Source organism: Callospermophilus lateralis, chromosome 2, assembly GCF_048772815.1.
Source record: "Callospermophilus lateralis isolate mCalLat2 chromosome 2, mCalLat2.hap1, whole genome shotgun sequence".
NCBI lineage: Eukaryota > Metazoa > Chordata > Mammalia > Rodentia > Sciuridae > Callospermophilus > Callospermophilus lateralis.
In genome coordinates this window covers 64500815-64527175 of record NC_135306.1, presented here as the reverse complement: position 1 = coordinate 64527175, position 26361 = coordinate 64500815, and the positions used below count along the sequence as shown (strand labels likewise).

The 26361-nt window shown below is 33.2% G+C and overlaps 1 protein-coding gene across 1 annotated transcript in view; it reads right to left on the bottom strand.

Annotated features, from left to right (window-relative positions):
* Rfx3 (regulatory factor X3) overlaps positions 1-26361 on the bottom strand; it is a 310795-nt gene that overhangs the window by 84771 nt on the left and 199663 nt on the right. Inside the window, exon 4 of the mRNA XM_076843440.2 lies at positions 14508-14766. Coding sequence (XP_076699555.1) covers positions 14508-14766 — 259 coding nt within the window. The remainder of the gene's footprint in view (positions 1-14507; positions 14767-26361) is intronic.

Genomic DNA, 26361 nt, shown 5'->3' with positions numbered 1-26361 from the left:
TAGGGTGTGGCTGGAGAAGATGGGTCACTGTGGGCATGTCTTTGGGATTTATATTGTGTCTTTGTTGAGAAGAGTTCTCTCTCTCTCTCTCTCTCTCTCTCTCTCTCTCTCTCTCTCCCCTCACCACCACCACTTTCTCTTCCTCTTTCTCCTCTCCTCTCCTGTCTTCTCTTCTCTCTTTCCCTCCATCCCCTTCCTAGTGTCATGTCCTGAGGTGCTTTCCCCACCTCACTCTTCTACTATAATGTTCTACCTCTCCTCATGCCCTAAGGAATGGAGTCATCCATATATAGATTTGAGATCTCTGAAATTATGAGCTCTCAAGGAAACTTTTCCTCCCTTAATTGCTCTTATCAGGTCTTTTGGTCAAAGTGGCAAAAAAAAAAAAAAAAAAGCAGACTGAAACATGAGGATTTGTGGTGTGTTTTGATAGAACATGGAAATGTTAGAGGGCAGGCCCCTGAGCCAGATAAATGATCAAGATTGATGAAAGATTTCCTGGCCTTAGGAATAGTATGCCATCTCAAAGTCTCAAATGCTGCCCTGAAAGAATGTCTGGCAAAGTATGAAAAGCTAAAGCTCAGGTACAACTACCTACATTCATAGGCCAGATTTCTGACCACACATTAGCAGGAAACCAAAGACTTCATGACATCATGTCACAAAACAATATGCTACAAAGCATAATTAGAAAAATCAAAACTGGTTAGATCAACTAGCTATGAGTGCAATTTACAATGAAGATAATCCAGAGAAACTAAGACTTCTTTAGAGAGTAGAGGAACTTCCCTGTACTCTGTCCAATGGGCTTTGCTGTAACTTAATTTGGCTGAAAAGAGAGGAAAGTAACACCAAGGATATAAGAAAATAATTTTAGAACTGAGGCACCAGGTAGGAATGGAAGAATTAAAATAAATACAGATGTGATTCCGCTGTTTCAACTGAACACTGGATTTTCAAAAGACATGATCCCAGGGAATGGTATAACTGGTTTAACCTCAATGGGGCAAAAGGGTCTCCATACCAATTAATTGCTTCTGTTATAGAAAGTGGCATGGTTACAAATGTGGTAAAACATGAACACACAAATAGACTTTAGTATTTTGGGGTCAGATTCAAGAAAAAAAATACTTTGTAAGGCAAAGTATACAATTTGATTACACCAAATATGCATATTTTGTGGCAAAGGAAGAGCAAAGGGAGTCTTCCATGATTTCTCAGAAATTAAGGTGACATATTCAGAAGAGGCAAGAGAGATGTAATATTTCACATTCAGAAGAGAAAATAATTAGAGTATTGCCTTTACAAAGATAAAGCAACTCCTTTTAGGAAGGACTTGAACAAGACAGTATACTATTATTTAATGAAAGATACTAAGTGTGATAAACATGACTCAAACCATAGGCTAAAAACCCTTTGTGTCATGAAAATACTAATGCTGCCTTGTTAGAAGCTTTCAAATACCCAAGGCCACACTGAGGTCTATGCTGTATCCAACCCTGAATTAGTATAGCAAAAGGAACCTTAGAGGGCTAGGGTTGTGGCTCAGCGGTAGAGCACTCGTCTCACAAGTGCAGGACCCTGGGTTCAATCCTCAGTACTATGTAAGTGAAATAAAGGTATCGTGTCCAACTACAACTAAAAACTAAATATTTTTTTTAAAAAAAGGAACCTTAGAAAAATCCCACCTAAACCCTAAAGAAAAGAGGTAGACAGTATGGAGAAAAAGGGTCAAATGAGGTCTGAAGACTCATTAATATTGTGTTTGTATTCTCTTTTCCCAATCTCAAAGAAGAGATGAATAATATTGTCTTATTCCTATAATAGTGCATATTTTTAAAGAGAAAAACTGTAAAAGAAAGTTTCCTTGTCATTACCCAGTGCTACTTATACTTGCCCACTGCCTTCTATCAAAAGAGAATCTTTCTAATATGGATGGGCTCATGATTTTCGGAGTTGCTTCTGAATGGTGAGAGATCTACAGGAGACTAAACTGATCTTAGATCTTAGCTTTGAGAAGATTGATGGTGAATGCTCATTGGACAGACTGGAGAGAAGAATGTGAGGTAGTTTTGTGTGACTAAGCTTTGGACAATGTGGTACTAAGCCTTCAGTTCTTGGTCTTACAAAATTTTCAGTAAAATCTATGCTATTCCCAGGTACTTCTGAAATAAGATAGGTTGGAGAAAAGAGCTCATTTAGGAAGGGTTGATAATGACAAAAAGTTAATTTCAATTTGAAATACAAGAAAATGTGAAGAGCTGGTGTTTTGAATGACTTACATGGGATAAAAAAAAAAAAAAAAAAAAAAAGGCCTCCCTGCATATGTGGTTTATATAGACATGTATGTACATCAATGCAAATAAAATACCATATACACAATTAGGACTCTTTCTTAATGTAAATATTAACCTGTTATTCAACAACATTACTAATAATACAGAAGGAAATTGTATCATTTTACTTGCAGTTTTTATAGGTCAAGGCATATTCTCTTGACTTTTAAATGTCTTTTTAAAGTTCTTTAAAGGCCAAAGGTCAAGATTTATATATCCAACTATAATTATATACAAATTAAAATAAAAATATAATTAAAATTGGTGTCACACTATGTATTTTTTCCATTTTACAACTATTAAAGTGATGTAAAATAGAATACTAGAATATTTTATGATTTGTAAACCTTTTTACATTAAATCTCATTTGATTTTCAAAACAACCTATAAAAAGTATGGGGAAGGAACATTATCTTCTCTTCCAAGATTAAAAAATTGAGGCTCTCTGGAATTGAAGGATTTTCATGAGATTACAAAGATATTAACTATGAGATCAGAATCTAAGATTTATCACTCTAAATTCAATATCATTTTCATTTTATAAAAAATATAAATGAATCTAAATTGAGTGAAAATATCTCATATTATTTTAATGAAAATATCCTATGAGGAGTGGATTATAATATCCTATGAGGAGCAATTATAACTTACTAAGTAATTTATTATTAATAAGATTTACTTTCCAATAGGAAAGGGTTTAAATGTGATTGCTAAGTATTATGAAAATGATTTAAATGTGTTCAACTTCCAAATCAACAAAAAGTTTTGACTGCATAGTTAATTTCAATATTAAAAACAATTATCCTAATATATAATACATATATTTTCTTATTAATACAACTTACTCTGTTAACCACCCAGTGAGCACTTTCTCAGAGAAATAACATTTCTGTTTCCCTGTGAAGGAATAGTAAATTCTTTAGAGAAATTCAGTCATGAGAATACACTTAAGACCAGAAACTTCTTTCTACGTAATTTATCTTCTGAACTTTAGGGTTTTAAATTTTGTTTGCATCTCAGATAAGAGAAAACCTAAATATTTCTACTTGATGACTTTTGTTTGGAAAATTATCTGTGATAGCTGGCAGGGACATGTAGCCACCACAGTTAACATGAGTTTGAAAAGACAATCTCAAGTTGAGAGTGTGTGTGTGTGTGTGTGTGTAGGCTCTAAAAGGAGACTTCAATAAAAAAAGAAAACATTTGAACTTTATGTCTAGTCTACGAGTCACTAAAAACAGGAGTTTTTCAAAATGTGGTGTTGAGTTAGTAGTATCAGAATCAACTGGGCACTTGTTAAAGATGCCAGGTAAAAAATATATAAATAAACAAATAACAACAATAAGATTCAATAACAAAAACACCCAAGGTGGGTTCAGTAGTGCAATCGTGTAATATCAGCAACTATGGAGGCTAAGGCAGGAGGATGGCAAGTTTAAGGTCAGCCTTGGCAATTTAGCAACACCTTGTCTTAAAAATAAAAAGGATTTGGAGTGTAGTACAGTGGTAGACAGTCCTTGGGTTCAATTTCCAATATTAAAAAAACTCCACAGCCAATGGAGAGTTTACAATCAGGTCTTACACAGGTACTGATAATGTTTTTACATTCTCCTCAATTTGCCCAAAGCAGAGTTGCAATGTTTTTTGTTGTTGTTTTCTTTGTTTGTTTGGTTTGGGTACTAGGAATTGAACCCAGGTTTGTTTAACCTCTGAGCACATCCTCAGACCATTTTTTTTTTTACTTTTTATTTTGTGACAGGGCCTTACTAAGTTGCTAAAGCTGGCCTCAAAATTGCCATCCTCTTGCCTCAGCCTCCTGAGGCACTGGGATTACAGACATGCACCACCACACCTGGCAAAAGCAATGTTTTCTAGAATGTAAAATGCAAATCATCACTGGGTTATAAAATCAATTATGTCATGATGATTCTTAAAAAAAAATAAGGAAATTAAATAAAGTAGAAAATAAGCAGAGCCATTGTATACCATATGGATGTTTCATTTCATGGAACTTTGATTTTAGTCATATGTACATGTATACATATATAAAGCAGATATGTGTATAGAGATGTGCTTTCATGAACACAGTATGAGGATACAGTGTAAAGGTATTTCTCATAGATACCATAAAACTTTGAATGCCTTGCACTAGCAGTTAAATCATTATAAACTCCCTTTTAATCAAGGGACATCCTCTAAGGATCTACAGGGTATGTTTGGGGCACAGGTGGCCTGGCAAATGCACAGAGAAACACACCTAATCAAGCTAAGGCTCTGGCTATGATACTGCTCTTTAAATTTTAAGTTCAAGTGAACTATTAAGTCATTATGTAAATGCATTAACTCCACAGTGCTGTTGAAAAAAATTAACTGTGAGAGATTCAGGACATGCTATTCTTTTTTAAAAATTTCAGAATGCCCCCCAAAACACATCTAGCCAGCTTTGCTTTTCATGTCTTCTTGAATCAGAAAGTAGCAAAGGATGAAATCTTGGTCTTAACACCCTAAACATTTACAACAGACAAGTTTTGAGATCTTAGTAATGTTCAACTATGTAAAAATCTTCTCCTTTCTGTTCACTGATAATTTTATGATATCTAGAGAAAAATTCTAAAATATTACACTTTCAATCTGAAATTTTGGTAATTTTCTAATGCCTTAATCTATTCTGAAATTTCTAAGGCAAAAAAACCCAACTTAGCTAAACATGTATAAACTAAATGTGTTCTGAAAACCTTTGGGATGGTAGGTTGAAACCAAGATTGTTTGTCTTTTGGGATTTTCTCTAATTACTTTGTCCAGCCCACATTCCTCCACCTCACAGGAACCCCATAAGGCTGCTATTATCAGTTTGTGATGATAAAACTAGTTTCTGAAACAGCAACTACAGAAGCATCTGGAGGTTAGAATTACCCTTTAGTATTCTGCTGCATTAGCATTAAGTTATAGGATTTCAGATCAAAGTTACATTTTCAAATGATCCTTGCCTTTTGCAATTTAATCTAAGTACTAAGAACATTTTCACTTTGTGTATGGTCTATATGATCACTAAAACTGAGGTTTTTATTGAAGTGTGGTCCTCCACCAGAATTACTAGAATCATCTGGGCACTTGTTAGAAATGCAAATTAATTCTGGGGCCCTTGCTCACAATGACTGGATCAAAAACCCTGGGAGTGAGATACAGTTATATATTTTAACAAAAGCTCCAAATACACATTCAAATTAGAGGACTGCTGCACTAAAACATAATCAAATTTTTTTCTTTGCTAGACAGTAACTACTTAGGTAGGTAGTATAAGCAGTCAGACAATTTAATTAAAGGGTGATTTTGCAGTCAGAGGATTTAGTTTTGTGCTTCTCTTTTAACTTTCTTGCTACCCAAATCTATAGAAACTTAGGGAATGCTTGAACTAATATTTGTAAAATTATCAGAAGAAAGGGACAATATAGCTTATTAACATTTATACCTTTAAAAATAATATGGTAAGAAACGTCAAAATTAATCACTTAACAAAAGTTTGAGGACTATTTGTGGATTTCCATTTTTGCCTTGGAGAAGATTAGGTGGCTTTCAGTGCCATGACTAGCTCCATTAGTCCGTTGGGTGAACCCTCCCTTTTGTGGAAGTGCTCAGTGAACAGTGATTAGTCATAAATGTTTGAGAAAATGAGTAACTAAAGAAAGTAATCCAAGGGTTTGGGGTATAGCACAATGGTACAACACCTGCTTAGCATGTGTAAGGCCCTAGGTTCAATTCCCAGCACTGGGGGGTGGGGGTGGAGGGCAGTGGTTAGGTTTAAATGTTATGAAATGTAAGCACTATGAAATAAGAAAATAATTTGGTCTAAATACATAAATACAAATACACAAATACAAAACATTCATTTTCATTCCAAAATAATGAATAAGAATGGCTGTAAAAAAAAACAACTAAATTTAGTGCAAGTTTCATTGTCTAAACTTTCAACAGTCTAAAAAAGGGCTATATATAATGCATTAATTAAAGTAGAAATAAACAGAAGGAAGACTGATAGAGTAGAGAAAGGGAATCAGGGAGGGAGGAGGAGAAGAGAGGGGTAGTACTGGTGACTGAAATGGAGAAAACGATGTTACACATGTTAATATGTCAGAATAAACACCACTATCATGTATAACTATAATGAAATAAAATTAACATTTAAGAAGGAGGACTTTGGATCAAGGTTTAATTTCAATTGTGACACCTTATAGACAAGCTTAATATGGCACCTGACGAAAAGGTATTTCAACTACATGCATTTGGAGAATAAGATCAATTAGATAAACTTTACAATCATTACTACATTGCTTGAGATTTTAAAAAATAACAAATTACTTCTTAAGATATTATATTCATACACCTCCCACTTCTTTTTAGTTACATGTATCTATTATATGTCTAAAGATGTCTTTGTGCCTATATAAGCATGTACAAATACATGGTTTTATTTACACACACACACATACATTACTCCTTGATTTTTTAATTGCTTTTGGCTTTTTGTTTTGGATATCTTTCCACATTAAAGTATATATGCAATGTTTCACTTTGTTTAAAACTACACTAAGGAATTGTAATTCAATGATAAACCACTTTTCTAGCATGCAAAAGGCCCTAGGTTCCAACCCCAGTAACACACACGTGCGTGCGCACACACACACACTATATATATATTTTTTGAAAAATCCACAGAAAGGATAAATATTAGGATTTTCCACTATTTAATTTAACAAGTAACTACAAGAAATATAGTTGTTTATGCAGTATTTGTATGTGTGTGTGCGTGCGCGCGTGTGTGTGTGTGTATGTGTGTGTGTGTGTAGGATAAATTCTAGAGGTACACTCACTGGTTCAAAGGATATGTGTATTTTCAACCTAATAAACATTTCCACATTGCTTTCCAATCTTGTACCATTTTAGACTCCCATCAACAGTGATTGAGAATGTCTAATTTCTTATACACTTGTCAAGGCTTACTTCTTCAGCTTTGCTCACATACAAGAAGAAAAATGGTATCTAATCATACTATATTTTTCATTTCCTTTTCAGTGGACAAACTATTCATATACTATCTCCATTTTTAATTTTTTTCTAGGGATTTGTAAAAGTAGTCTACATGTTAAAAGAAATTACTCCTTTGACTATAATGTTTCAACATGTTAAGCCATTTTATTTTTTCGCCACTGCCTTTGTTTATTGGGCTTTTTTGGTATACAGAATGTTTTTATTTTTATGTAATTGAGTTTATCAATACATTCTTTATAGCATCTGGATTTTACATCATGCTTTCTACTTGAAGAGAATAATAAACACATTTACCATTCAAGTGAAATTTAATTTTGGTATAAGGAATAATGTATGGAACTAATTTAATTTTCTTTTCTAAACTGTTTATCATACTATTCAAAACATCATTTATTTAATAATAATTTATTACTTCTCCACTGACAGGCAATGTCACCTTTATTCTCTACTATATTCCTATATGCATTTGTCCTATTTCAGTTTTCTAGTCTATTCCATTTGCTGGTCTATTACTGTGCCTAGACAATTATGCTTTAATTATAATTTTATACCTGTTTTCATAAGCAGTTGTCTGTTTCCTCCCTGCTTGTTCCCTATTCTTTTTCTTTTTACAAAAGTTTCTCTATTATTCTTTTATATTTATTTATACAAAGAAAAAATATATTGGTATTTTGATTGAGATTATGTTAAAATATCTTCTTATGTAAATTTAGGGAGAGTCAACATTTGATACTGATATTTCTTATCTAAGAATATGGTATGTATTCTAATTACTCAAGTTTCCTTTTGTGTCCCTCAGAAATTTCAAAAAATTTTATTTAGCAGTTAGATTTATACATACATTAATAATTTATTATCATATACTTTTGTTTTTTATTGTAAATAAGACCACTGCTTCTATCAAATTTTTCAAAATTATTGTTTTTTGCATCTTGAAAAGCTGTTGATTTTATCATATACTAATTTTTAACTCAGTCACCTCTCACATTACAGTTTCGTCTGATTCTCTATGGTTTTTATTAGGTACACAATTATATCATCTATAAACTGTAACCTCTTTATTTCCTATTTTTATATTTAATTTCCTTCTCTTGCCTTACTGCATTTGTTCTGTACTTTGGAAAGCACAACTAAATATCACACCATCCATTCTTATGAGACAGATGGGAAAGTCACTAAAATTTATACCAAGCAAATTTAAAATAAATGTTTAAAATTATTTCTAACACTCTGTAGCTACATTATAAAACTCTTAACCCATGAAATTTATTGCCATCCACAGTTTAAATTAAACACTGTAGCTAGATTTTAAGACGAACCAGATAATTTCTGTAGCCAATAAACAGAACTGGAATTATACATACTGAAAGAGTGGTAATCAAATCATACAGTTTGCAGGATGAACAAATAATGGGTCATGAAGAAATTCCCTCACATTAGAAAAGTGATAACTGGTCATAGGCCTTGTGTTGTATTGTACCCCATTAAATTAGAAGAAACAGTACTGAAACTTTCTGGGTCTAACTTAGAAGCTATTCACAGGCAACAGTCTATTTCATTTTGCCACTAATACATTTCATGTTTTATCTGATTTACCTGATTTTTTTTCCTAGCTATTTCTGGAAATGTTATAATACACCTCTGTTCTGAAATGCCATGTAAGTTTAAAATAGCTGGAAAATAAAATTACTTATTACTACATTTGCATTAAAATTTCAGGGGAATTCATTGGTTGTACTCAAGAGAGACTGAAGGCCATGTCATTCTGTTTGTCTTACTCTTCTAGTTTACCAAGATTTCTAGGAGAAAAATGTTTTACAGCCTTAACTGTAAAATTACTGTCTCTAGGTCTCATCAGCTTCAAGGCTGGAGCAGTGTGGAACTGACAGACAGCTGAATGGAATATAGATGAAATGATGGAGACCACAAATCACTCAAAGTCCCATTTTATTAAGTGCTATGAAAATCATGTCCTAGAACCTTCAGTCAATTTATGATTTAGTACAAGAAGCAGAAGATTTGTACTGTGTCTAAGGAGTTTCATTTGATGGCTCAGATTGCCCTAGAGAAAAAGGGACATAGGAAAAAGGAAATGCTAAGATTATAATAGAGATACATGCTTCTGCTTGAATAAGTGAAGAAGTGTTTTATTCCCTTAATCATTGAGATTGACTAGAACATAAAATTGTTTTTAAAATAAAAACTATGAATTATGCATAATTTGCATACTACTAACTTAAAAATTATTTTTTTTCAGTAATGCCTATATATATGATAATTAAACAGACACTTTTCATCTCATGTAATTACATTGTTTTTTTTAATCTCAATATAGCCCAAACCAATAATCCATCTTTATTTTAACACAGTGTTTCTTTTAGTAAGATAGATGAACAACTCAGCTACTTTTCTTTTGGCAAAGGGTGGTATTGGGGATTGAATTCAGTGGCACAGTACTACTGAGTTACATCCCTAGTCCTTGTACTTCTTATTTTCAGACAGGGTCTGTCTAAAGTTCTAAATGCCGGCCTCAAACCTGCCATCCTCCTGCCTCAATCTCCGAAGTTGCCAGGATTACAGTTAATTATAGTCGTGCACCACTGCACCCAGCTCAGCTACTTTTAATATAATCACTTTTTATAAGTATAAGGAGTCCTTCAATATACTGATATGAAAAAACAAACTCCAAATCATGCTGTAAGGTAGGGGGAAAGCAATATTAAGTATTTTTGCTATAATATATCTGAAAAATTTAAAGGAATTCTGCTTGTATATTCAAAGAATATTTCTCGAATGATGCTTAAAGAACATGATAACATTGGTTGGTTCTAAGAAATGAAATTAACAAAAAATTTCAAACAAAGCAAATGGCCATTGGCACCATATCAGCAAAAAAAAAAAAAAAAAAAAAAGAAGGTAAAATGTTTTTTCAGGGAACTAAAAACATTCATCCTAGAAAAAGCATTTCCCTATTCCAAATTCATAAAAGCATATAAACCCAAGGATAAAAAAATAAAAGTACCTAAAAGTCTGATACAAATTCTTAGCTTTCTATAAATAAGTTAAGCTAAACTTTTACAGCAGATAGACATTCATATTTTCTTCTAAAAACTAAAGTAAATTATAATATTTTATATTAATGAAAGAAATATGAATATCAATTTCAAAACATTTTCCTTATGCTTCTTATTGAAACCTAATCTTAGCAAAAGCCATTTAACATACATAATTACTAAAAGTAAATAAATAAAGGCGTTAAGATTAGCTTTCATAGCCCAGTCTGAAATGCTTAAAGTAATCTTATTTTATTATTAAAACCCCCAAAACTCCACAAATCAAATTCCATTTGATTATAGGAATAGAAACACTACAGGAGGCACAAATAAAGCTTTTTAAAGCATATTACTAATTATTGTATAGTTTAAGATAAACTATGCTATGATGAGCATATAACAACCAGCTTTCTTCATCCATATACCTTGAGAAACTATTTATACATTAAGGTAAACTTTTCTTTGTGGTAGGATATCATTCCTAATAATTCTAAATGAATGTATGTCTGTATAGAAACAGTTCAAATGTAAAAGGGAGTCAACACAATTTTTCTGAGAACCATTGCAAGAAAATTTGTTAGCCAGGAACTGAATAAGAGTGGGCAGTTGCTATTCCCAAGTATCCAAATTTAACTAGTTCCACATCAACTGAATGTATTGACTCTACATTCCACTTACTTCTAAGCTTGTAAGCAATAGTCTAGTTGACTAAAAAATTCCTTGGTATTCACAGGCTACTGGTTCTAGGAACCTCCTCAGACACTAAAAGCTGTAGATTCTCAAGTCCCTTATGTAAAATGGTGTAGCAGTTGTATAAAACCTATGAGCACCCCCTCCTCTATATTTTAAATCATGTCTAAATTATTTATTATTTACAATACCCACTTAAATGTAAATGCTATATAAACAGTTATTACATTATATCATTTAGGGAATAGTGACAAAAAATCTGTACATGTTCAGTACATATACAAATTTCTTTTTTTTTTTTTTATATTTTCTACCTGAGGTTGGTTGAATCCATGGATGTGAAACCTGTAGGTATAAAGAGCTGACTGCATAATTTCCAGTCATGAATTTTGTCCACAATATAGGATACTACTATGTAGTAAGTTGAATCATTCATGCTATAGGTTATAGGTTGAGCAAGAAGAATAACCAGAAAAACTGAACTAAGTATAGTACAGTTTGGCCCAATATTTGGAAAGAAATAGATTGAATCTTGTCCAAGTAGTTGCCAAAGATTGTGCTCAAATACACCATTTTGTGTGGTTCTATGGTAAACAAAAAAGATGAATTCAAGCAAATTCCCTTCAATGAACTGGCAAACTAGCACCTACTTTAAAAAAAAAAAAAAAAAAGCCTTGATTTCTACAAGTTGAAGCAAACAAAAATTGACCAATTTTCTAACATTTGGTAAGGAGAGGCTGGTAGAAAATCTTAATTAGGTCCATAGTCCTTATTAAACACTGCTAACTTTACTACTATAATGTGAAGTGCATACTGGGAATCATTTTCTCACTCTGAATCAAACTCATGAAAACCTTCAGATTGAGAGGGGGATCTAAATAAAATACATCCTTTGGTAATAAATGCAAGGTAATACTATAAACACTAGTAGATAAAGTGTGTACCACCACATGGGATTTGATGAAGGTACATTGTGTTTTATTTTCATATAAAAGATATCTTCAATTTTTATACTTTTTGTTAAAAAATAAAAAATATTCTTATTAAAAAGGAAAACAACCCCAAAATCATTTCAGACAAAATTTTCATCATTAAGAAATCAATCTCAAATATGAATATTTTAAAATGTAAATTAATATGTATAATTGATATTATGAACTGATGATTTTTAGAAGAATTTTCAAATATTGCCAATTATATTTAGTAATTTTATGTGTCTAATTTATTGATGAATGCAGTAAAAATCACATATCATATTTGTGTATTGGGTAACTGAAGGGATAATGTTACCTTTCCTGTACTATAGAGAAGACCTTCATCAAAAAATTCTATCCATCTAACTAAATATATATACATGAATATATATAAAAATACAAATAAATAAACATATATATGTAGATACATATATATATGTTTATATATTTCTATTTATGTATATATTTTCTCTGTTAATGTTTGCAAATATATTTACATGACTTGGAATATACATCTTAGCTAATTTAGTGATAGAACTAGTCAGCTTAATAAACCTAAATATGGTTGCTGGAGATGTTTAACAAGTAGCTAAAATAAATGTGAAGGCAAGTGGGAATGGCAAGAGAAAGTAAGGTAGGAAAGGATGGGATACCAATATGAGAGAGGGTAGATGAAAAGAAAAGTGTGAAAGTACACATTTGCCTTGCTTTTCAGTTTTCCTAGGGCCTCAATAAGTGGCAAGTACTTTGATTTGCATGGAAAATAACTTTCTAGGTGGCCTTCATTAGGAGTGCTATCAAGTACTGGTACCTTTTTTCTCCTTTTCCTTTTGTGGTTATGTTCACATAGTATTTTATAATTAAAAAAAAAATACTGTGACTCTTAAAAGCCAGAAGGAAATTAGGAAATAATTTAATTTAAACAACCCCTTATTTTATTGATAGACTCAGTTCCCCTCTGAATTATTAATGGCAATTCTCTTTACTTTCTAATCTATATAAACATACTGGTGTGACCAAAAGGTTTAGAAATACTATATTTAATATCAGTAACAAGACAAATACACAAAATGCTTCAAAAGCACAAATTACAGAAAGGAACTCTCCATTTAGAACAGCTAGTTATCTATTCTGATGTTAATAACAAATCCTGAATTAAAAACAAAAGGCTTTAAAAATGGATTAGGGAAAAAAATCACTAAATGATGAAAGTGTGAACATATGTAATCACCACAAATACACAAAGTATATGCAAAGTACTTACCACATACATATAACATCGTGAAGAAAACCCACTAAATAATAAATATAAATCTCTCTTATTATTTCTCCCAACTTTATTTCTACCTTATTTCATTTCAAGAACAAACTCTATGGTAAGATGGTGGGAAAAGGATACATCTACTTAGTTCAAATCCCTACTACCCTTTTATATGAAATATCTATAAAATCAATTTCACTGCTACTTCAATTTAAATGATCATTCTCTTTTATATACTTGGTTGATATAAAAATAGGAAATTCAGGTTATTAAGTTTGATATTTAATCTTATACTACTTTCTATGATTATTTCTGTGACATCATTTGAACACATTAAAGCATATTGTGTCAAAGTATTTAACTTTAAAAACTTGAAATCCAGATACAAATATGCCAGGCAAGTTCGCTACTGCTGAGCCACAACCCCTGCCTCAACATAAATATTTTTCATCTGAATCAACTGTATATGTGCTTCACAAATCTCTGGTAGAATAGAACATGACTTTACAAATGGCACTTGGGCAGCCTTTTTAAATTTTACTAGTTAAGTACTGACTTCAATATGAATTAGGGGACAAAACTACACATGACTTTTTATTTTAAAAGTGAATCAGGCTTAAAATGTATTAAGTAAATAATATTACAGGCAGGATGTGAATATGATAAAACTTAAATATCTAAGGTACGGGAAAACTGTCCTACATAACTAACACCTCTGGGAATGAGCTGGAATAAACGCAAGTGAAGAAAATTGAGGAAAATTCCACATTAAACTATATTTTATTTTCTATTTTACTAATTGGCATTTACCTTATAAAGTAAGTAGCATAATAAAAAGTTATTTCAATAGAAATTGCAAGTATTTAATAATATCACTGAAGAAAGCCTATTAAAATCAGCAGTTTTGGGAGTACAACTCTAACTTCCTATTACTGATAAAAAGTTCCTAATTCATTTAATTGGGGGCACACATAACAGTAACATTCTATGTAATAATATATATATTACATGCTATACACTATCATAATACTATAATTGCTTAACACATTCTTGCCCCAGTCCAGTCTTTGTGGTTCTCTTCCCCTACAGAGGAAATAATGTACAACAGAAGTCATCAAGAAGCTAAACTGACCAAATGAATACTTACTGTTGCTGGGGAGGCCCGAGTAGTGTGTGTCACTGAGTGACCAGAATTCTCCATTGAATTGCCAATCAGATAAGTTCCTCCAGAGCTGCTGATGAGTTGACCTCCTGTGACACCCATCTGGATCCCACCAGTACCCACCATACTGTGGGAGGAGACCACGGTAGTCACCTGTGCAGAACTCCCTTGAGTATCAAAGTAATTTCCTCCAGTGTTTTGGCTGTACATCTGTGTTTCTGTGTAAGGATAAGTTGTTGTTCGGCTTTAGAAGAAGAAGAAGAAAGGAGAAATTTACTAGCTGATTTATATCATCTGATTAATTTATCTTCTAATATGGGTCTATTTAAAATAGACAATTTAGTCTTTGGAATATGACAAGTTTTTCATTTTTGTAAGAAACTTAATTCCTGGAAATAGTTGGGTGTACTTTCCAAATTAAAGGTACATTTCTTCAAAAGGTATCTCAGCACCCTTCTATACTTTAGGGGGTTAGCCTTCTTCAGCTGCCTATCATGGGCATATAAATAAGCTCTGTTGTAACTTCACTCAAAGGAATCTTGCTGATGGATTTTCCACTTCCTTATAAAACCACCTGCCAGGCAGGCACAGAGATGCACACCTGTAACTCCAGTGGCTAGAGAGGCTGAGGCAGGATGATCACAAGTTCGAAATCAGCCTCAGCAACTTAGCAAGATCCTTCGTAACTTAGTGAAACCCTCAACATAAAAAAATTTAAAAAGTGACTCAGAGGTAAAACACCACCCCACACACCCTGGGTTCAATTCCCAGTTCTAAAAAACAACAACAAAACCAATCCAAACAAAAAACCCTTGCAAATCCCAGTTTTAGAAAAACAGCTGTGCCATGAATGGAGGCTGACAAGTGAACTTTCTACATCTCTTCACTTTCCTGAATGACTCCTAATACCCCTCCATGAATAAGGTAGCTTGCATGAATCTCCTTCTTACTACCATAAGGAACTTGAGCAAAAACAGTTTTCCCATCTTGTACCCAAAATCCCTATCTAACATCTCTTTCTTCATACCCAAGCCTCTCCATTATGAGATAACTATGCCCCCCAACCCCCTTCTTGTTCTCACTTTCTGCTTTCTAACAACTGTGGTCAAGCTTCTGTCCCTAGTCTTTTATTTAAATTGCTTTTAATAAGGTCATTTGTGACCAACTCTAAATATCAAGCTCAAAGGCTCCTGTCAGCCCTCATCTTTTTTTAACCAATCTGTAGTATGACATTGTTAATCACTCCATATTGCCCTTTTCCTCTTTTTTTTCTGTTCTGATTTAACTTATTTTTCATTTTCAATTGACTCTACTTACATTTTAAGATGAATTTCCTTTTAATTTTATAATACTTAAATGTTCACAGAAGTTACAAAAATATACAGAAATACAAAAATGTACAGTCACAAAAATATAACATATTATGTTTTAAAAATTCAAATACAAAATTAAATTCCCCAGTCGTGCTTTTCTCTTTAATTTCACATCCCAGAGCTAGTCACACGTGACAGTATGGCATGCACGTTTTCAAACAGTTCCTACACTTCTGTTAAGGCTTTTCTATCTTAACCACTCCTGTCCCTTAGTTTCAAAGGCATTTTATTTCTACTTTTATTTTTTGTCTCCATTTTCCTGGCACTTTACTTTCTGAGGTTCATATTTTTATGCTTATTTTAAGTTATACCATTGCCTTATCACCTACTAATAACAGATGCTGTTCATAGTAAGTAATCATCAGAGTTGATATCTCTGCCTCCTTTATTTTCTAGTTATATATTAAAAATTTTAAATCTGAGTTTCTAACAGCCAATCAAAATTATTTTTATTAGGAAACCCCACAATATATGGGCAGCTTCATATGTAAAATCTAACATATGATGAGATTACTTCTCTGTTTTGCTCTTCCTTAGTTATCCTCTCAGTGAGCAGTACCACCATCTTCAGTTTTGGAAAATAATGCTGATTCTTCCCTCACTTAGAAAGACATGAATCACAAAGTGCTATCAATTTTACCTTCTAAATAAAATTCAAAATTTCCAACTCTCTTTTTTCTTCTCATATTCAATGCCTTAATTCATAATGTTCTCTATTATAACTGCTTATACTTGGTTTCCATTCCACTAATTGGGCTCTCTTCCAACCTACCTCCAACTTTGCTGCTTCAGTTTTGTTTCTACAGGAATTTTGTAAAATGCAACTGTGGAAACAAAACTTTACTTGAAAATCTTTTCATGATTCCCTCTTGCCTTCAAAATTCTCTCTTTCCTTCAGAAAATGTTCAAAACATTTGACAGTTTTATAGAAAGCCTGAGAGTCTGATGCCTACATATTAGGACTCAGTTCTAGCCACATTCTCGAAGGCTTTTTTCACTAGTATTATAATGACCATTTTGCTCATGCTCCCAAAGCGTGATTTTTCTCTTGCTTCTGTTTTACTACATATGGTTTCCTCTGCCCAGAAGGTCTTCGTATTTCTCTTCAACTCCCTGCCTTTGTCATAATCATCCTTAAACTCTCATCTTAAGTTACTTATTTTGAATTATTTTCTGCATCTTTTGCTTTCCATTACCACGCCTCAGAGTGCTGTTATATTTTGTTTTCTGTATTTTTCTAACACTGTGTATTCCAGAAATACAACTCTCAATATGCTTATTCTCATAACTTTATATTCCCATGAAATTTTTACTTCTTCCCATCTGTAATCTCAACACTTAATACATTGCTGGTGCACAATGAGTACATTACATGGTCAAAAAATTAAAATATGATTCTATTTAAAGTATACTGGGTATAATAACCAGGTTCATAAATTTCAATAATATAAAAATTCTTTTATATTTGTTAAAACATGAGAAAGTATGCCTAAATTTTAAAGATTTTCTGTATTTTTAAGCCATTGTAATGGCTATAATTTACAGTATGAATTTTAGTAAGATTATAATGGTGTTCAGAAAGTACTTCATGTTGGATAATATTAATCCTTTCCAGAAAGCACCATAACAACTTCAGATATAAATTTTAGTTTGGGGTAATGATAGAAACAATACCATAGAGAACATTCTTTTAACAGATAAAAAAAAGTCATTTAAATATATATGTATGTGTGTATACATTTGTTTCACCATTGCTCTATTTTCTGGAAACCTCATTTACTAAGTAAAATAACCATGATGATTTCAAATTTACATAACAAGAGAAATGAGGCCATTTTAATTTATGCCCACATAATACAACAGTGGCCTCATTTAACTGTGCTTAAAGTAACACAACCTGATGTTGGTATTTAAGTATAGTCAAATAAGTTGTACAGATAGATATAGGACAATAAATACTTTGAAAGATGTAGCACACTTTGATGACTTTCTTTTCAATATTCCAAACAGGGAGAATAAGTAGACCTTTTAACAGAAGGTAGATTTTGCAAATAAAAAATACAATAATAACTAAGGGTAGCTCATATTTATTGACCATTTACTATGCAACTGACTATTCTATGTGCTTTTCACAAACTAACTCATTTAATCTTTATGACTACTCTTTGAGGTAGGTATAGTTATGATTCTTGTTTCATACACAAGCTGAATAACTGTAGTTTGGGTAGATTAAGAAGCTTTGTCCAGAGCACACAGCTGATGAACCATGGATTTGGAATCTGAACTGAGCCCACACTCTCAATTATTTCATAACATAAAAAAACTTTAACATTTTATGCATGTCAATGATACATGAGAACAAATACTAAGGAACAGCCATAAAAGGTGGTATATAGGGCATATGAATTTTCTGTTGCTATTTGGTACTTCCTGACCCCTTAACTCACTGTTTACTAGCACCTAACTATTCCCTGTTCTCACCCAGAATTCTCACCCATGCTGATGATGCCCTTGTAATAGTGAAAAAGAACAGTTGGATAAGGCAGAGCCAACTGAAAAGATATTTACCACCACACAACTGAATATTAGAAGTTCTATAATCATGGAATTTCCACGCCATTATAGGAGAAATATCCCAAGGGATTTAAATCACTCTATCTTTCCGGCATGCCCTTCTTATGTAATTATTTCTTGGTAAACAAAGTAATACAAATGCATCACAGAGATATGTATAAACTCTATGTAACCCACTACTCAGTATAAAAATGTAACAGTAAAAAACAAACTACTTAATTTTCATACTTCCTTCTAGCTGGATGTGATTCATGAGCTAGAAAAATAACCAAAGAACAGCAGAAGGAAGTAAGTTGCTAAAGAGCATATCCAATCTATAAACTATCACCATTACTCCAATATTCAATTATGGAGGATAGGACTATGAAGAAAGTTTGGCTACTGCATAAACACAATTCAGGCTAAAGACTGGCAATTTCTAAAGAGTAAAAAAATTATGTCAAGAAATGAAGTGTCATGAATTGCCTGAACTTCACTTGGACAAAAATATACTTGGAGACTTTAAAACACTGGGTTGAATAATAGAGGCAGACATGATTTCTTTAGTCACTGTTCTTTAAAGTTAAGAAAGCCAGCTTTAATCCATTTATTGGAATCATTTGAGTCTGAGCTGAAGTCATGCACAAGCATCTCCTAAAAGACTTTTCCATATCTAAGTGTTTTCAGCTCCTGAACAAAAACTGAAGAATTTATTTTTAAAAAGAAGTACCAACAGCAAAAGCAAGTAGTTCCTACTTTAGGTGGTAGAAATAAGATTCTTTAATTCTGACACATCGGATCAGCTTGTTTTTCACATTGTATATATTTAATACTCCTTCATATGAGTTATTGCTTGCACACTATTTCCCCTAAAACATATGTTCAAGAAAATTACTCAATTTCTGGCATATCAAATTGAAAGCAGCTAACTATTTATGGACTATATATTCCTGAAATAGCTAAATCCTAAGCAATTTTGTGCACATTTAAAAGATGCTGCTGTGTTCATTTTGTTTTATTGATTTCCACAGACTGTCATGAAAATAATGTGTCATATTGTTTCTATAGTAGAAGAGAAATCTTTCCATTGTTTCTCAAATGTATCCAGTAATGAATGTGAACACACAGATATGTGATACTTGCTGACAGAAGCTTCTTCAAATCTAACTCTATTATAAAGTTTTATGTAAATGTCAGAACTCTGATCCATTTACCTCAGTAAATTAATGCTGCTTTCATCCCATCATGCTTTAGCATATACCTAGTTTAAGCATGACCCTGAATATTCTCTGCTGACTTATTTATTATAGCCAATCTTTCTGTTTCCTTGAGTTTCTACTTTCTTATCCACAAGTCCAGATACACAGTCTCTCTAAATCATGTGTTTTATGTTTTACCATGGTTTTACATATCCTCCCAATAGCCTTGTCACTATAAAATCAAGCAATGATATGAAAGTAAAACATTAAGAAAATAAAACGGCTTGCAAATTTCATGCCATAAATTATTTTACAAAGATAGACTATAGTAATGGTGATCATTATAATATTTTACATTAGTTGTGAATAATGTAATGTAATGTCATTTTCAGACTATACTTTATATACTATGCATTATTTTAACAAATATTTACTAACCATTTGCTCTGGCACTTAGAATATAACGGTACCAAACAAACATGATCTCTATTATCATAAGGGCTATATAATATAAGGACTATGTGGGAAAAAATAAGAAAGGAAATAAGATAGGTATAAATGTTCTTAGGTAATATAAAAAGAAAAATAAAATATTAAAAAAAATGGGAGGAGACACACTAAATAGTCAAAGAATGTTATCTCTGAAGGATAGATATTTAGGTTGAGACTAAAAGATGAAAAGGAGTCAGCCCTATAGAAAATAGGGGTAAAGAATATATCAGGAAAAGATTACAAAACTTCTTGCAACACAGGAAAAAGCCCAAACACAGAAAAGATGCTGATATTTAGGAAGAAATGATATAAGTCTATAACAATCTAGATTTTTTAAAAAGGCTATTATAAAGAAAGGAAGTTAAATAAGAAGGTAAAAACTAAACATGCAGGCAGAGTAAACAAACACTTTTTTTTAAAACTGTGATTCATGATCCAGTAGAAGGTCATTAAATAAATTTCAAAAGGTCACAATAGCATTTTTTTAAAAACAACAAAATAGACCAGACAGACTAGATTAAAAAACATCAGAGCATATTACACTTAGTGAGAATAAGAACTAACTTTAGTTTCTGTCAAAAACTAAAACCTCTGCCTTAAACAGTATACATGTTCATATGCACATGCATGTACCTGAGTATAAAATGTATGTGTGATTTCTTCACTGGTAGATTCAAAAGCTTAAACGCAGTTGTTTTAGATATCACAAGAAGTTTGGATTTAGTTCGGACAGGGTAGGGGGCATTTGGATAGGTGAATTCAGAAGAATTTTCTAGCCAAAAAGAAACAACCTGAACAAAGACCTAAGGCCAGAGAATGAAGGGTTACACCAAAGGGAAAAAAAGGTCAGAGAGGTAGAAGGGGAAGGGAGGGGACACGGGGTTATTAATGATGGTGGAGTGTGATGAACATTATTATCCAAAGTATATATATGAAGACACGAATTGGTGTTAATATACTTTATATACAACTAGAGATATAAAATAGTGTGCTCTATATGTGTAATAAGAAGTGTAATGCATTCCACTGTCATATATAAATTTTTTAAATTAATTAAAGAAAAAGGAAAAAAGGGATTAGCCACTATCTGAGGTCAAGATTCTAATAAAGAAAGAGAAGGTCAGCTACTCTTTTCTCTTCATTATTTGATAACTTGCTAAATTACTTTCAGTGTTCAGTATGGTGCATAAACTATTGTCTAATTAAAGTTAAATATTGACCACAAAATATCAAATAAATAAGAGTGAAACATGTTCCAGTTGAAGGGGACCCAGAAGACAGAGCAGAGTCTGTTTTCTCCTCTTTGCATGATATACAGCCAGACCTAAGCCATTCCTTTCATCCCAGGACTCCACAGCACACAGACAACCAATGGTTAAGTGATGTGTGTGTGTGTGTGTGTGTGTGTGTGTGTACTGTGTGCTGTGGTGAGAGAGAAAGAAGAGATTTCTCCAGTAAAACAAAGCTGACATAGTCACTACCGACATAGGAAAATTCATTAATTCCAGGGAACTGCTAATACCTTAAATACTATTGAACAATTTAAAATTTTGTAATTTATGATCAGAATGATCTATATCCTACATTGTTGTGTAGAATTCTAGTCCCTTTTTTATCACTGTGCATTCACTGATTCCTTACAACAGATACTTCTGTAAATTTTTATTACACCTCATTCCCTATGAACTCACTCCCTATGCTTCTATAATTCCTTACTTTGTGAATGTTGATGGGGAGACAAACCCCACTTCTAACTATAACAGCCCAGATTATCAGATACCAGTCTTCCCAATCTTCTTTGCAAGTGGACCAGAGGAAATAAACTTAAAGTTCAAATAATCAGATGAACTTGCCTTAAATCAGAGGCTAATACCAGCACAAAGCAACAGGAATGATGGTATGATGTAAGAGTCACACCCAATTTCCAATAGCAGTTAAGAAAAAAAAGACCAGTAACAGGGGTGGCAATGGCCAGCGTGTTTGGGATGACAGCAGTGGCACGTTATCCATGCCATGGTGTCCTCTGTGGTGGGGTTTTGCCTGTGGTATAGTTGCTGCCTAATATCATTTGTGTCTGCCTTTTTTCCAGCCTGATTCTCTAGACTTCCTGGAAAACCTGAAAGCCACAAATATCTTCCAATAAATTATTATTAATTTTTTCAAATAAATCAGTAACTACATCATATTGCATTCATGAGGTAGTTTCAAACTGGATCTTAAATTGACTGCTCCAAGTCAACTGAAGGCAAAAGACACACCAGAAAATTGACATGTCCGTTTTTTAAAAAATAGAAAAAGGGACATCACCCCAACTGGAAAAGGGGGGGAGCAGAGCCGCGGCCCGTGCCTGCAAGGTAGGCAGACCTGCGACCGACTGAGGAGCAGGCCCAGCAGCCCGCCAGCGTGGTAGACACATCGCCCCAATTGGAGGAGGGGCGGAGCAGAGGCAAGGACCGCGCCTGCAAGGTAGGCAGACCTTCGACCAACCGAGGAGCAGGTCCAGTGGCCTGCCAGCGTGGTAGACACATCGCCCCAATTGGAGGAGGAGCACAGCCACTGCCCACCCCTGAAAGGGAGACTTTGCAACTATACAAGAGCAATATAAATATATAGGGGGAAAATTCAATAACACAACAGTTTCACAAAGCAGAAAGAAATGCGAACAGAATGAAAAGACAAGGAAAGAAAGGACCACAAGCAATGCAGGTCAACTCAACTTTAGAAGAGGTAATAGCTGCAGCAGATGGAATGTCACATAAAGAATTCAGGATTTACATGCTTCCGGTGATCTGGAGTCTCAAGGAAGACATTAGACAGCAAAATCAGACAATGAAAGATCACTTCGACAATGAATTACATAAACAAATCCAAGAAAAAAAAGATCAACTATATAGGGAGATAGAGGTTATAAAAAACAAACAAACAGAAATCCTAGAAATGTAGGAAGCAATTAGCCAACTTAAAAACTCAAATGAGAATACTACCAGCAGAGTAGAACACATAGAAGATAGAACATCGGACAATAAAGACAGAGTATTTCAACTTGAAAAGAACATAGACAGCTCAGCAAGACTGTTAAGAAACCATGAGCAGAACATCCAAGAAATCTGGGATAACATAAAGAGACCAATCTTAAGAGTCATTGGGATACAGGAAGGTATAGAGGTCCAAACTAAAGGAATGAGCATTCTGTTCAATGAAATAATAAGAGAAAACTTCCCAGACTTGAAGAATGAGACAGAATCCCAAATCCTAGAAGCCTACAGGACGCCGAATGTGCGAAATCATAAGAGAGCCACACCTAGACACATTATAATGAAGATGCCCAACATACAGAATAAGGAGAGAATTTTAAAAGCTTCAAGAGAAAGGAAGCAGATTATATTTAGGGGTAAACCAAACAGGATAACAGCTGATCTTTCAACACAGACTCTGAAAGCTAAAAGATCCTGGAACAACATATTTCAAACGCTGAAAGAAAATGGGTTCCAACCAAGAATTGTGCATCCAGCGAAATTAAGCTTCAGGATGGAAGATGAAATCAAAACCTTTCACGATAAACAAAAGTTAAAAGAATTTGCAGCTAGAAAACCATCTCTTCAAAACACCCTAGGGAAAACATTACAGGAAGAGGAAATGAAAAATATCAATGAAAACCAACAGTGGGAGGTAGTACAGTAAAGGGGAAAAATAATAAAACAGGAAAAACAAACCATGTTAAGTAACATAAATAAACAAATATGGCTGGAAGAACAATCCATATCTCAATAATAACCCTAAATGTTAATGGCTTTAACTCACCAATTAAGAGACACGGGCTAGTAGAATGGATCAAAAAAAAAAAAAAAAGATCCAACAATATGCTGCCTACAGGAGACGCATTTGATAGAAAAAGACATACATAGACTGAAGGTGAAAGGTTGGGAAAAATCATATCACTCATATGGACTTCGGAAACAAGCAGGAGTATCCATACTCATATCAAATAAAATAGATTTCAAGCCAAAGTTAATCAAAAGGGATAAAGAGGGACACTAAATACTGCTCAAGGGAACCATACACCAACAAGACATAACAATCATAAATATATATGCTCCAAACAATGGTGCAGCTATGTTCATCAAACAAACTCTTCACAAGTTCAAGAGTCTAATAGACCACCATACAATAATAATGGGAAACTTCAACACACATCTCTCACCACTGGACAGATCTTCCAAACAAAAGTTGAATAAGGAAACTATAGAACTCAATAACACAATTAATAACCTAGACTTAATTGACATATATAGAATATACCACCCAACATCAAGCAGTTACACTTTTTTCTAGCAGCACATGGATCCTTCTCAAATATAGATCATATATTATGTCACAGGGCAACTCTTAGACAATATAAAGGAGTAGAGATAATACCATGCATCTTATCTGATCATAATGGAATGAAACTGAAAATCAACGATAAAAGAAGGAAGGAAAAATCATGCATCATTTGGAGAATGAACAATAGGTTACTGAATGATCAATGGGTTATAGAAGACATCAAGGAGGAAATTTAAAAAATTCTTAGAGATAAATGAAAACACAGACACAACATATCGGAATCTTTAGGACACATTGAAAGCAGTTCTAAGAGGAAAATTCATTGCTTAGAGTTCATTCCTTAAAAAAAGAAAAAACCAACAAATAAATGATCTCATACTTCTTCTCAAAATCCTAGAAAAAGAAGAGCAAAACAACAGCAAAAGAAGTAGAAGGCAAGAAATAATTAAAATCAGAGCTGAAATTAATGAAATCGAAACAAAAGAAACAATTGAAAAAATTGACAAAACTAAAAGTTGGTTCTTTGGAAAAATAAATAAGATCGACAGACCCTTTGCCATGCTAACGAAGAGAAGAAGAGAGAGAACTCAAATTACTAGTATATGGGATCAAAAAGGCAATATCACAACGTACACCTCAGAAATACAGAAAATAATTAGAAATTATTTTGAACCCTTATACTCCAATAAAATAGAAGATAGTGAAGGCATCGATAAATTTCTTAAGTCATATGATCTACCCAGATTGAGTCAGGAGGATAAACACAACATAAACAGACCAATATCAATCGAGAAAATAGAAGAAGCCATCAAAAGACTACCAACTAAGAAAAACCCAGGACCAGATGGGTATACAGCAGAGTTTTAAAAAACCTTTAAAGAAGAACTAATACCAATACTTTTCAAGCTATTCCAGGAAATAGTGAAAGAGGGAGAACTTCCAAATTCATTCTATGAGGCCAACATCACCCTGATTCCTAAACCAGACAAAGACACTTCAAAGAAAGAAAACTACAGACCAATCTCTCTAATGAATCTAGATGCAAAAATCCTCAATAAAATTCTGGCGAATCGAATTCAAAAACATATCAAAAAAAATTGTGCGCCATGATCAAGTAGGATTTATCCCTGGGATGCAAGGCAGGTTCAATATATGGAAATCAATAAATGTTATTCACTACATCAACAGACTTAAAGATAAGAACCATATGATCATCTCGTTAGATGCGGAAAAAGCATTAGACAAAGTATAGCATCCCTTCATGTACAAAACTCTAGAAAAACTAGGGATAACAGGAACATACCTCAATATTGTAAAAGCTATCTATGCTAAGCCTCAGGCTAGCATCATTCTGAATGGAGAAAAACTGAAGGCATTCCCTCTAAAATCTGGAACAAGACAGGGATGCCCTCTCTCAACTTCTGTTCAACATAGTTCTCGAAACACTGGCCACAGCAATTAGACAGACGAAAGAAATTAAAGGCATAAAAATAGGAAAAGAAGAACTTAAATTATCACTATTTGCAGATGACATGATCCTATACCTAGCAGACCCAAAAGGGTCTACAAAAAAACTATTAGAGCTAATAAATGAATTCAGCAAAGTGGCAGGATATAAAATCAACACGCATAAATCAAAGGCATTCCTGTATATCAGCGACAAATCCTCTGAAATGGAAATGAGGACAACCATTCCATTCACAATATCCTCAAAAAAAATAAAATACTTGGGAATCAACCTAACAAAAGAGGTGAAAGACTTATACAATGAAAACTACAGAACCTAAAAGAGAGAAATAGAAGAAGATCTTAGAAGATGGAAAAATATACCCTGTTCATGGATAGGCAGAACCAACATCATCATAATGGCGATATTACCAAAAGTTCTCTATAGGTTTA